This window comes from Hemicordylus capensis, chromosome 6 (genome assembly GCF_027244095.1).
Source record: "Hemicordylus capensis ecotype Gifberg chromosome 6, rHemCap1.1.pri, whole genome shotgun sequence".
NCBI classification, from domain to species: Eukaryota; Metazoa; Chordata; class Lepidosauria; order Squamata; family Cordylidae; genus Hemicordylus; species Hemicordylus capensis.
In genome coordinates, this window is record NC_069662.1 from 133,018,231 (window position 1) to 133,031,410 (window position 13,180).

The 13,180-nt window shown below is 42.6% G+C and overlaps 1 protein-coding gene across 12 annotated transcripts in view; it reads right to left on the reverse strand.

Moving 5' to 3' along the window:
- Positions 1–13,180, reverse strand: part of AKAP9 (A-kinase anchoring protein 9) — a 164,714-nt gene that overhangs the window by 63,734 nt on the left and 87,800 nt on the right. For all 12 annotated transcript variants that reach the window (XR_008310385.1, XM_053265330.1, XM_053265325.1 and 9 more), the window contains one exon: positions 7,398–7,624. Coding sequence is in view for 11 of the 12 variants with exons in the window: in XM_053265330.1 (XP_053121305.1) it covers positions 7,398–7,624 (227 nt within the window). In the remaining variant the exon portion in view is untranslated. The remainder of the gene's footprint in view (positions 1–7,397; positions 7,625–13,180) is intronic.

Below are 13,180 nucleotides of genomic sequence, written 5' to 3' on the forward strand. Positions count from 1 at the left end.
CAGAAGGAAATCAGGGAGGCATCAAGGAGTGCCAGGGCAGTAATAATGCATGACTTCAATTACCCACACAGACTGGGTAAATTCACAATCAGGTAATGACTGTGGTCAAATTTCAAAATTTTCAGAGGTCAAATTTCTAGATATGGTGAATGACTGTGCCCTAGAACAGTTGGTCTTGGAACCAACCAGAGAGAAGGTGACCTTGGACTTAATTCTGAGTGGCACCCAGGACCTGGTGCATGATGTCAGTGCCATGGACCCCTCAGGGAACAGTGACCATAGTGCGATCAAATTCAGCATACATGTGGGGAGAGAATCACCAAGGAAGTCTTAACACAGACACTTAGAATTTCAGAAGAGGAAACATCTCCAAAATGAGGAATATGGTGAAAAGAAAACTGAAAGGGAATATCAGGAGAGTCACTTCACTCCAGAATGCATGGAGTTTACCTAAAATCACAATACTAGAAGCCCAATTAGAAAGTATATAAAAAAGGAGGAAATATACCACTAAGTCTAGGAGGATGCCAGGTAAAGTCAAGGAAGCTATAAAGGAGACTTGCTTCTGAAACTGGAAGGCCTGCCCAAATGAAGAGAATAGAAAGGAACATAAGCTCTGGCAAAAGAAATGCAAGGTGACAATAAGGGAGGCAAAAAGAGAGTTTGAGGAACATTTAGCCAAAAATATCAAGGGGAATAACAAAAACTTCTTTAAATGCATCAGAAGTAGGAAACCTGCCAGGGAGGCGGTTGGACAGTTAGACAATGAGGGAGTGAAAGGGATTATTAAGGAGGATATGAAGGCTACAGAGAAGCTAAGTGAGTTCTTTGTATCTGTTTTCATGGCAGAGGATACTGAGCATATACCAGTTCCTGAACCAGGCTTTTCAGGGATGGAGGCTAAAGAACTGCGTTAGATAGAAGTGACAAGAGTATATCCACTAAACTGTCTGAGAAAATTGAAAACTAGCAAATTGTCAGGGCCAGACAGCATCCATCCAAGAGTCCTTAAAGAACTCAAATGTGAAATTGCTGACCTCCTTGCTAAAATATATAACTTATCCCTGCAATCAGATTCTGTACCGGAGGACTGGAAAGTAGCAAATGTAACACTGATTTTCAAAAACTGATCCAGAGCCGATCCGGGAAATTACAGGCCGGTTAGCTTAATGTCTGTTCCAGGCAAATTGATGGAAAGCATTCTCAAGGACAAAATTGTGAAGCACATAGAAGAACAGGCCCTGCTGGAGAACCAGCTTGGCTTCTGCAAAGGTAAATCTTGCCTCACAAACCTTTTGGAGTTCTTTGAGAGTGTCAACAGGTGTGTGGATAAAGGTGATCCAGTTGACATAATATGCCTGGACTTCCAAAAAGCTTTCGACAAAGTTCCTCATCAAAGACTCTTAGCAGTCATGAGATAAGGGGACAAGTACATGTGTCGATTGCTAACTGGTTGAAGGACAGGAAACAGAGGGTATGTACAAACTGATAGTTTTCACAATGGAGGGAAGGAAGACATGGGGGTCCCTCAGGGATCTCTACTTGGACCAGTGCTTTTAAATTTATTCATACATGATCTAGAAGTTGGGGTAAGCAGCGAGGTGGCCAAATCTGCAGATGACACTGAACTATTTAGGGTAATGAAATCCAAAACAGATTGTAAGGAGCTCCAAAAGAATATCTCAAAACTGGGTGAGTGGGAGACAAAATGCTAAATGTTATTCAGTGTTCGCAAGTGTAAAGTGATGCACACTGGGACAAAAATCCCAACTTCAAGTATACGCTAATGGGATTTGAGCTGTCAGTGACAGACCAGGAGAGGGATCTTGGGGTCATGGTGGACAGCTCATTGAAAGAGTCGACTCAATGTGTGGCAGCTGTGAAAAAGGCCAGTTTCATGCTAGGGATCATTAGGAAGGGGATGGAAAATAAAACTGCTAATAATATAATGCCCTTATACAAAACTATGGTGTGGCCACACCTGGAGTACTGCATACAGTTCTGGTCACCACATCTAAAAAAGGACATTGTAGAACTGGAAAGGGTGCAGAAGAGGGCAACCAAGATGATCAGGGGCCTAGAGCACCTTTCTTATGAGGCAAGGCTACAACACCTGGGGCTGTTTAGTTTAGAAAAAAGACGACTGCAGGGAGACATGATAGAGGTCTATAAAATCATGCATGGTGTGCAGAAAGTGGACAGAGAGAATTTTTTCTCCCTCTCACATAACACTAGAACCAGTGGTCATACCATGTAATTTAGGACCAACGGACGGAAGTACTTTTTCACACAATGCATAATCAACTTCTGGAATTCTCTGCCACGAGATGTGGTGACAGCCAACAACCTGCATGGCTTTAAGAGGGGTTTGGAGAACTTCATGGAGGAGAAGTCTCTCTACGGAGGGCTATAGGCCATCTCCAGCCTCAGAGGCAGCATGCCTCTGAGGACCAGTTGCAGGGGAGTAACAGCAGGAGAGAGGGCATGCCCTCAACTCCTGCCTGTGGCTTCCAGTGGCATCTGGTGGGCCACTGTGTGAAACAGGATGTTGGACTAGATGGGCCTTGGGCCTGATCCAGCAGGGCTGTTCTTATGTTAAACTTGGTCTGCAGATTTGAAACATAATTTCAAGTTTAAAGTTCAACTATGGATTTGATCTGTGCACCTATTTTAAGTGGGGGAGATCTTCTGAAGATGAGGGAAGCGGGTAGGCATTTGAATGACGCATGTTTAGCAGACTGAGGCCAGTTCTAGATTTCAAGTTCAAAGTTATGTGCAATTTGTTTTTGAGGCTTGAAAGAAATTTCATTTCTCCTTTGAACATTAGCATCATGCATACCATGATGCTAATAGAGATTTGGAGCTCTTTCAGAACATCACTATATTCTTCATTGTAAAAACGGACTAATCTACCCACCTGTTTTTAGAGAGAAAAGAAATGTCTAACACTAAAAGAGACTCTTAAAGAGTCTAACTATCTTATAGGAGATCTCTATTTAAAAAGAGTACTGCAGGCCTCTTTTTAAATAGAGATCTCCTATAAGATTACTGGATAAATGCCCCTAAAGAAAGCTTATAGCTGAAATGTGTTGGACACATGATTACCACATGGATAAAGAAGATTGCACACAATTCCCAGCATCCTAAGACTTGGTCTTTCCTATTGCTCTAGCAAGATTCCTGATTCCACTGTTTCCTGATTCCCCCCCAACACACTTTGACAGTACAAGTTATTTTAAAAGCAAAAACCTTCATAATTTATTACATCTCTACTTATGTGGATTTCTTTTCAATATGAGAATCTTTCAACATTTTATAGACACTAAACAAAGGTTGAATACATGGGAATACAATAGGGATGTGTGAACCGGTTCGGATCCGAACCGGTTCGAGTCCGAACCGGTTCCGGTTCGGATCGAACCGAACCACCCCTGGTTCGGTTCGAATCCGAACCGAACTGGGGGTGGTTCGTTTCGAACCGGTTCAGACCGGTTCGGATCGGTTCGGAAAGCTGAAAATTGGTCAGATGGTAGCTGGCACCCAGGGGTACCTGTCACCCAAACCCCAAAGCAATCGGACACTCGTACGATTTTTTATGAATTTTTGAAAAATATTTTTATTTTTCTCTCATAGGATATAATGGGACCCAAACCAGGCCATTATTTCTTATTGTGGAGCACTCATGGGTGCCAACAACCATGCAAACCCTGAAGCAATCAGACACCCCTATGATTTTTTATGAATATTTGAAATATTTTTAATTATTTTTCTCATTGAGTATAATGGGACCCGAACCAGTCCATATCCCCTGTTGTGGAGGACCTAGGAGCACAAAAGCAGGGTGGGTGGTAGACAGGCATGGGTGCCTACCACCCAAAAAATCTCAAGGCAATTGGACACTCCTCTGATTATTGGTGAATTGTTAAGTGTTTTTGAATTCCTCATAGAGAATAATTAGGATTGCAGCAAATGTATAGCTTCACGTCGGGGGGAAAGGGGTGTCGTAGAGTGCAGTGTGGTGGGTGGTAGTTCCTAGGGTGGGCAAGGAAGCTATCAGAATTATTTGAAAGGAATTGGGCAAAGAGGTGATTTTTAAGTGATTTTTGAAGTTTACGCGTCTTTAAGGTTTTTCCTCATAATAAGTTATAATGGAGCTTTCAGCAGCCCTATAAGTGCACATGGGGGTGCTGGGGTGGCCCAGAGCAAGTGGTGGTGTAGTGCACATAGGGTGCCAACCACCCCCATGGGTTTCTAACCCATGGGGTACAGGGATCTCTGGTAGGGGCACCCCCATGGGTACAGGGTTCTCTTGTTTCTGAGGTATTGAGTGTGGATTCTATGATAGCAAATGAGATTTTCAATGAGACACCATCAATCCACTCTAATATGCTATCATAGAATCCACACTCCGCCTCCTGCTTCTTCTCTGTGTGTGTGCTTAGTAGGGGTGTGCAATTTGGGATTTCGGGTGATTTGGCTCGGACCCGAACCGAATCACCCCTGTTCTGTTTTGTGCCCGAATCTGGGTCACCCGAATCACCCTTGATTTGGTTCGGATTCGGATTTAATCCGAATCCGAATCGATTCGGGGGGGTAAAAAGGGGCCCAGGGGCAAAATTTTGGGGTGGGGTGGTAGTGCCCAATGGGTAGAGTCTACCACCCCAATTTCAGGGGGATTGGGCAAAGGGCTGATTTTTGGTGAATTTTTAAAGTTTTAGTGACTTTGGGGCAGTTCAGGGGCATAGCATGGGATCTGGGCAAAAGGAGTGGGGTGGGGTGGTAGTGCCTAATGGGTGCAGGCTACCACCCCAATTTCAGGGGGATTGGGCAAAGGGCTGATTTTTGGTAAATTTCTGAAAATTTCATGTCTTTGGGGCATATTGGGGCATATTGGGGCAGAAAGTGGGGGCTGGGGCAGAATAGTGGGGTGTGGTGGTAGTGCCTAATGGGTGGAGGCTACCACCCCAATTTCAGGGGGTTTGGACAAAGGGGTGATTTTTTGAGAATTTTTGAAGTTTTAGTGACTTTGGGGCAGTTTGGGGGCAGAAAGTGGATCTGCCCCAAAATAGTGGGGTGGGGTGGTAGTGCCTAATGGGTGGAGGCTACCACCCCAATTTCAGGGGGATTGGGCAGAGGGCTGATTTTTTGAGAATTTTTGAAGTTTGGGTGTCTTTGGGGCAGATTGGGGGCAGAAAGTGGATCTGCCCCAAAGGAGTGGGGTGGGCTGCTAGATAGTGTCTAATGGGTGGAGGCTACCACCCATCCCCAATTTAAGAGTGATTGGGCAGAGGGGTGAATTATGGTGAATTTATTTGTATGAGGTTTGTCTTCATAAGGTGAAGTGTGCTAAATTGATTACTTCCTCATATTATTCATAGTAAAGGAAAGTGTGAAAAAGTGAAAGTGGGGTCATGAGAGTTGTTTAATTGAAAAATATCTCATTTGCTATGATAGAATGAGAATTCACACCTTTTCTATTCACCATAATTCACCCCTCTGCCCAATCACTCTTAAATTGGGGATGGGTGGTAGCCTCCACCCATTAGGCACTATCTACCAGCCCACCCCACTCCTTTGGGGCAGATCCACTTTCTGCCCCCAATCTGCCCCAAAGACACCCAAACTTCAAAAATTCTCAAAAAATCAGCCCTCTGCCCAATCCCCCTGAAATTGGGGTGGTAGCCTCCACCCATTAGGCATTACCACCCCACCCCACTATTTTGGGGCAGATCCACTTTCTGCCCCCAAACTGCCCCAAAGTCACTAAAACTTCAAAAATTCTCAAAAAATCACCCCTTTGTCCAAACCCCCTGAAATTGGGGTGGTAGCCTCCACCCATTAGGCACTACCACCACACCCCACTATTCTGCCCCAGCCCCCACTTTCTGCCCCAATATGCCCCAATATGCCCCAAAGACATGAAATTTTCAGAAATTTACCAAAAATCAGCCCTTTGCCCAATCCCCCTGAAATTGGGGTGGTAGCCTGCACCCATTAGGCACTACCACCCCACCCCACTCCTTTTGCCCAGATCCCATGCTATGCCCCCGAACTGCCCCAAAGTCACTAAAACTTTAAAAAATCGCCAAAAATCAGAGGAAGGTCCAATCAACTTGAAATTTGGGTGGCAGGTAGAACACAAGGTCCCCTTTCAAACCAGCTATTTTTTGAGATCCGAACCGGTTCGGTTCGGATCCGAACCGGTTCGGATCCGAACCGAACCGGGGGGGTGGTTCGGCAAAACCAAAACCGAACCACCCTGGTCCGGTTCGGACCTGGTTCGGATCCGAACCGAACCGGGAGAACCGGTTTTATGCACATCCCTAGAATACAAGCATTGGCTGTGGTTAAGAGATCAAGTAAGCTGTTGGTTCATATGATCCCTGTCTTTCACTCCTCCGAATGGCACAGCGGGGAAATAACTTGCCTAGCGAGCAAGAGGTTGCTGGTTTGAATCCCCACTGGTATGCTTCCCAGACTATGGGAAACACCTATATTGGGCAGCAGCGATATACCGTGTTTCCCCGAAAATAAGACAGTGTCTTATATTAATTTTAGCCCCAAAAAATGCACTAGGGCAATTAGCAGTACATCAGAAATTACTGCTAGGTCTTACTTTTGGGGTAGGTCTTACTTTCGGGGAAACAGGATGCTGAAAGGCATAATCTCATACTGCGTAGGAGATGGCAATGGTAAACCCCTCTTGTATTTTACCAAACCACATGACTCTGTGGTTGCCAGAAGTCGACACCGACTCAACGGCGCAACTTTACATTACATGAATTCCCTCTCCTATCCTTTCCTGGCCTTAACCATAGTTTATCACTGGATATGCACTGCCACTAACTAGAGTTAACTGTAAAAAGGCTTGCAAATCGGCCAAGTTCTGATTTCCAATCCTGGTTATAAGCAGAATCCTGATTAAGCATGATTATTGCCAGTAAAACTAAGCTGCAGTGGAGAAAAAAAAATAGTTCAGTGGAAAACCATCTGCTTTTAATGCAAAGATTCCAGGTTCAAACCCTGATATCTCCAGACAGAGTTGGGAAATACTGGAGGGCTACTAGCAATCAATAAGGACAATACTGAGCTAGAAGGACCAATGGTCTGACTTGGTATAAGTCAGCTTCCTATGTAACCTATATAAGCCAATAAACCATGGTCGAAGTTGAGAAAGTAGGGGAATTGGCGCCAGGGAGGTTCCTTAACCATGACAAAGAGATTGGCAACATTCATTGACATTAGGTCACACAAACTATAATTAGAACTTCCCTGAAAAACTAGAAACATTTTTCAAAAGCACTACATAAGTTATTCATAAAATAATTATTGGTTCCTATGTCTAGTAGCACTTCTCTCCTTCTCAATCTTCCAAGGAAACTAATAAGAAATCCTACCTGATTGGTGGTTTCATTGATTGCTTCTAGAAGTTTTTCAACTGCAGCCTGAAGCCGAGAACTGATATTTAGAACCAGCTCTTCATTTTCCGAGTCTATCTGCACTCCAGCAAAGCCATGCTCCGTAAGGTACTGGGTGACCTCGAGGCTTTCGTCTGTGACCTCTGACCACATATTACCATCATCACCTTTCAGATCACTGCCATGATACGAACAGGATGACTTTTCTGCAAAAAAATAATAATGATGTCTTGTATAACTTCTTGGCACTAAGAATTGTTATATATAAACACACATATAAAAAGGTAATGAATTATGACCAAATTGTACAAAAACATAGATATATGTGGTGATACTTACACCTTCAAAGCAGGGCATCACAGCAACAAAAGAAATACATTTTGCACTAAAATTTGTACAAATATGGTAAACATTACGTTAGTCACAAAGCACGCAGAAAGAAGCAATAGAAGGAGATACCAACAGAAGAAAAATATTTTTGTAGCATACTACAGTCTATTCTCCTACCAGACACATTACTAAAAACGAAACCTCTTGGGTATAAATAGCAGCTAGAGCTTTTACATAGGGAGTTCCCAGCATTTGTCTGGTATAAAGTATTATCCATAGCAAGCACAGAGTATAAACCAAGGGCCCTTCATTATCACTTTGAGTGATTAACAATCAGATTATTCATTTAATTCATTACTCTTCTACATACTAATTTCATTAAGTACACCAAGGCGTGCTCATTTTTAGAGACAGGATTCCTTTTTTGAAAGAGGTATTCCAAGCTGTTCAGGGACCAAGGTTGCAATCCCAAGCATTTGCTTGTGAGTAAGGGTTAATGGCTGACATCCAGACTAGCATGGCATTGGTGCAACAGAGGCTGTGTCATTTCATTACAGGGTGATATTTTACTATCACTACCTTTTTGCTCTGAAGTCCACTGTATCTCCTGAAAACATGTCAAGAGGGTTACACAAAAGCATAGCCTTACTCTGGATGTCAGCATCTATTGTACCAGTTTAGTGGCAGTCTGGATGTCAGCCATTGAATTTAGGCAAATGTAAACATTCACCTATATCGGGAAGCAGCAATATAGGAAAGATGCTGAAAGGCATCATCTCATACTACGCGGGAGATGGCAATGGTGAACCTCTCCTGTATTCTACCAAAGACAACCACTGGGCTCTGTGGTCACCACGAGTTGACACAGACTTGAGAGCACACTTTACTTTTAAAATGTATAGCATTGGGATGCAAGTAAGATATTCTGTACTAACATAAAATGGTTGATTTAGTTTTACTGATGTCAGTATGCACACAAAGACTTGGAACTAATGGACAAATCAGTTACATGGAAATTTCACTCCAAAGTAATATTTCGTATAACAAAGCTGACAAAGGAGACCAGCAATTAGGTCTGCCTTCAGCATGTTGAGTTATGCTTGTTTTGATAGTAGGTCAAATCTAAGAGCCAATTCTTGTCACTTCTTAGTCACTGCTATTTTATGTCTTGGCAATGCACAAGGGGATATATGCACTAATGTGATGATGGTGGTGGTCAGAAAGAAATAGCTGCGAGACAGCAAGAGGTGCAGCAATAAAGGAAGATAGAACCAAATTTTCAAACCAGGTGTATAACACTGGATATTTCTTGAGAAGTATAGCTATTAGCTTTGGACTGACCTGTTTGGGGCAAATGTTTGTTTCCCCATAAGTCTTGCCTTTAGGCCTCCCAGCTAAAATTAAATGCACTAACCATCAGTTAATGTAAAACTGATTTTAGAAAAAACACAATATTGATAGTGCCATTGCCCAACATTACTTTTATTTGATCTTATAATCCACCATCAAAAATGAAACAGTCAGTGAAGATTTTGTATGAGACTTTAGGTCTAAAACAACAGAAGTAATGGTGGTATCTTGAAACCTTCTCCTATAGCAAACTAGTCAGCAATATGGAAGGTATGTTACAGACCCTCAGTGCATCTTGCCTATCTATATATTACCTATCTATATATTAGATATATTGCAGCATAAGGCAGGTGGAGCAAGAGCTGCACCCTCACGGAGAGTGAGGCCAAACGTTTGTCTCACAGCCAAGTGTGTGTGAATGGGAGGAGTGATATTTGCTGCTCTTCCCTCCCTCCAAAAATACTTTTTGGCTTCCATAAATATGTCCCCGAGGTTTGTGCAACCCTCAGAAATATGTCACACAACATATTTCTGGAAGCCAAAAGGTACTTTAGAAGGGAGGGAAGAGCAGCAAAAATCAGCCCCTCACCCCCAGGTGCTCGATGCAGGACAAGCCTTTGGCTGAGCTCAGCAGCAGCTTCTCTGTGAGGATACAGCTCTTGCTCCGCCCTCCTAACACTGCGGAACATGTGGATCATTATTGAAAGCCTCGGTTTGTAGGTTTAAATACAACCTTTGGTAATCTTCAGAACATTACTGAAATATTTTCCTTAAAGATAATTACTGTTAGATATCTCCTTTTAGCTTTTGAAAGGCTGACATAAATTTTATAAAACTGCAACACTATATGGAAAATAAAATAAACACATGATTTTTTAATGAATGAAATGAACAACTGGATGAACTTAATTTACATTCACATGGCACCTTTCATCTGCACAGGATTTCAAAGCACTTTACATGCCCTGCAGAATTCAACTCACTACCTTTTAAAAGTGCAGTTTTGCCAGGAATTGCTGGCAACACTTTTCAGCCAACATTATGTAATATTAGTAGTGGACTGGAGAAATGAAACATTTTTTAAAAAAAATTCCAAACTCCTGAGGAGAAAAAAAGACTTGCTACAGACTTAACCACTCATCTTGTATAATAATATAAAAATATCAGTACCCAGGAGGGCTCTGGGTAGCCAAGTGTACTGCAGGAGCTTTAATATCCTCAGAGCAGAAAGGACCTATGAGATGCACATCCAGGATACTGATTATCAATGCTATGCCAATGCATTGGTTAAGACTAAGTCGAGGGAAAGCAAACCCCCTACTGAGCCACCAACACCACTTACTGATGCAACTGATGCTCTTTGAAGTTCACCCATCTTAAGTACTGACCAGGTAAGAGACCCTGCTTAGCTTCTGACAAAATAAGAACCTGGAGTATAGTAAGCAGAACTACAGAAAAGATACAGTCAGATAAAAGGATATATTAGTTACTATGGATTGCTTTTTATGTACAAAGATCAAGGGGTATTGGTTATTAAGGGCTGATCTACAACTCCAATGCATTATGCAGCAGTGCACAATGCCTCCTTTAACCTAGGAAATAGGGCACCCGGTGTTTACAGTTCCTGGCCATGGGCTCTAAGCCACTGCAACAGCCCCAGAAGACGCATCACAGAATGTCCCCCACTTGTCTCTAGACCTCAGGAATGGGAGTGTTGCCAGATAACATCTGTGCAATGTTGTGCACTTGAGCGATGTTGACCTTGTTACTAGTCTTAATTTTGATCTTTCAACTATTATGTTTCACATGGAAACATAAATTATGTTTCACATGGAAACATAAATGTATTCTTTTTAAATTGGGCAAGAACTATGATTTCATACAGGTTTCTTTAAAAAAAAAATCCTTAAAGTGAATAATTGGACATTTTTGTTAACAATGAAAAAGTTAATTATTGCAAGGGAAAATGGAAACTTGTATTATGCATTTCAGATCTATTCACTATAACCTATAATTCTGATCTCCAGGGGAAGTTTTGCTTAGGTCAGACGACTGCATGTACTATGCTGCCGTAAACTACTTTAGAACAGAGGATACTATTTTCACAAAATTACATAGATGTGCAAGAGCATTCAAGTTTCCTAACATTTATGAGGTTCTCTTGTACCAAATCAGCAAGAATTGTGCCAACTTGGTCTTGTTTTTAAGCAGCTGGTGTTTATTAACAGTGTCATATGTACCATTATCAAGTAACATTTCTTTTATTTGTGCCAGTGACCAAGGGATTATGCTAGTACCACAACATAATTTGAACATATGGATTTAGTCTTCTTTTGACTTCAGTTGTTTATTGTCTAATTAACCCTGTAGTTTGTGTCAAAATTCATATGGGTAGCTCCTGAGATCAGGTGGGAGCCTGTTTGTGCAGAGTGCCCAGCTCTGGCTGGCTTTGCGGGCCTGCTGAGCTCACACAACCTACTGTGATCCCCCGGCTGGTTTATCATAGTGGCAGGAGTTTCTCAGGGCAGACCACAGAGAAGGCTTCTCTCCTTTAGTCCACCATGGGCCTAAAAACTGGGCTGAGGTCAAGGCTATAACTCAGTCTTTGACAAGCTCAATGAAGAGAAGGGCCAAGAGAAAGAGCTCTTGGCAGTGACAGCAACAAGGACAGCAGCAACAGAGGTGGTACAGTAGCCCTGCAGCAAAAGATCGGAAAGAATTGGTCACCTCAGTCCTCCTTTATGATTGGATGCTGGCTGGCAGCTTGTGGCTGCATTTGTGAGGCTTATTATGGGTGCTGTTTTAGGAAGTTCACCACTGCATGCTAGCCTTTGGGACCATAGGAAACTGCCTTATACCGAGTCAGACCATAGGTCCATCTAGCTCAGATTGTCTGCACAGATGGGCAGCGGCTTTCCCAAGGTTGCAGGCAGGAATCTCTCTCAGCCCTATCTTGGAGATGCCAGGGAGGGAACTTGGAACATTTTGCATGCAAGCATGCAAATACTCTTCCCAGAGCAGCCCCATTCCCTGAGGGGGAATATCTTAATGTGCTCACATTGGTAATGGGGAGAGGAGAGCTAGTCTTGTAGTAGCAAGCATGACTTGTTCCCTTAAGCTAAGTAGGGCCTGCCCTGGTTGCATATGAATGAGAGACCAGAAGTGTGAGCACCGGAAGATATTCCCCTCAGGGGATGGAGCTGCTCTGGGAAGAGCAGAAAGTTTCATGTTGCCTTTGTGGCTTCTCCAAGATAGAGTTGAGAGAGAGTCCTGCCTGCAACCTTGGAGAAGCCGCTGCTACTCTGTGAATACTATACTGAGGTAGATAGACCAATGGTCTGATTCAGTATATGGAAGCTTCCTAGTCTCCCATTCAAATGCAAACCAGGGGGGCACTGCTTAGCAAAGGGGACAATTCATGGTTGCTACCACAAGACCAGCTCTCCCAACTATTTATAGAGGTGCACTCTTGCATGAGGTCTAATAAGCATATCACTTCAATCTACTGCACTAATAATGACTGATTAAACCTAAATAATTTGTGGTAAATGCCCTTCTAGAGATTCATAAGAATAGGTTAGCAAAAAGATTATTCAAGTTGACTTCCCAATTTGTTTATTTTTAGAGTTCAGGAAGTTTTGCAACATTTAACTTCCATCTTAAACATATGTTTTCATCCTAGCGCCAGTGCCAAAAGAATGGGTTTTCATTCTTTTTGGCTATATATAAGCGATGACTAGACTCCAAAAGGTCTTGATTTTGAGCATCCTCTCAAATAAGCATTTCAATTAGTTAACAAAAAACAAAACAAACGATTGACCTAGCAAAATAATGCAAGCAGCTCATGGTACACTTGAAGAAGCCTTATACCAAGTCAAACTACTGATCCATCAAGCTCTCAGCTGTCTACACTGACTGGCAGCAGTTCTCCAGGGTTTCAGACAGGGATGTTTCCAACTCTACTTGAAGATGTCACAGATTGGATCTGAGACTTCTGCATGCAAAGCATCTTTTCTATCACTGAGCTATGGCTCCTTCCCTCAGTTAATACAAACAAAGATCAAATACGACAAACATGTTTT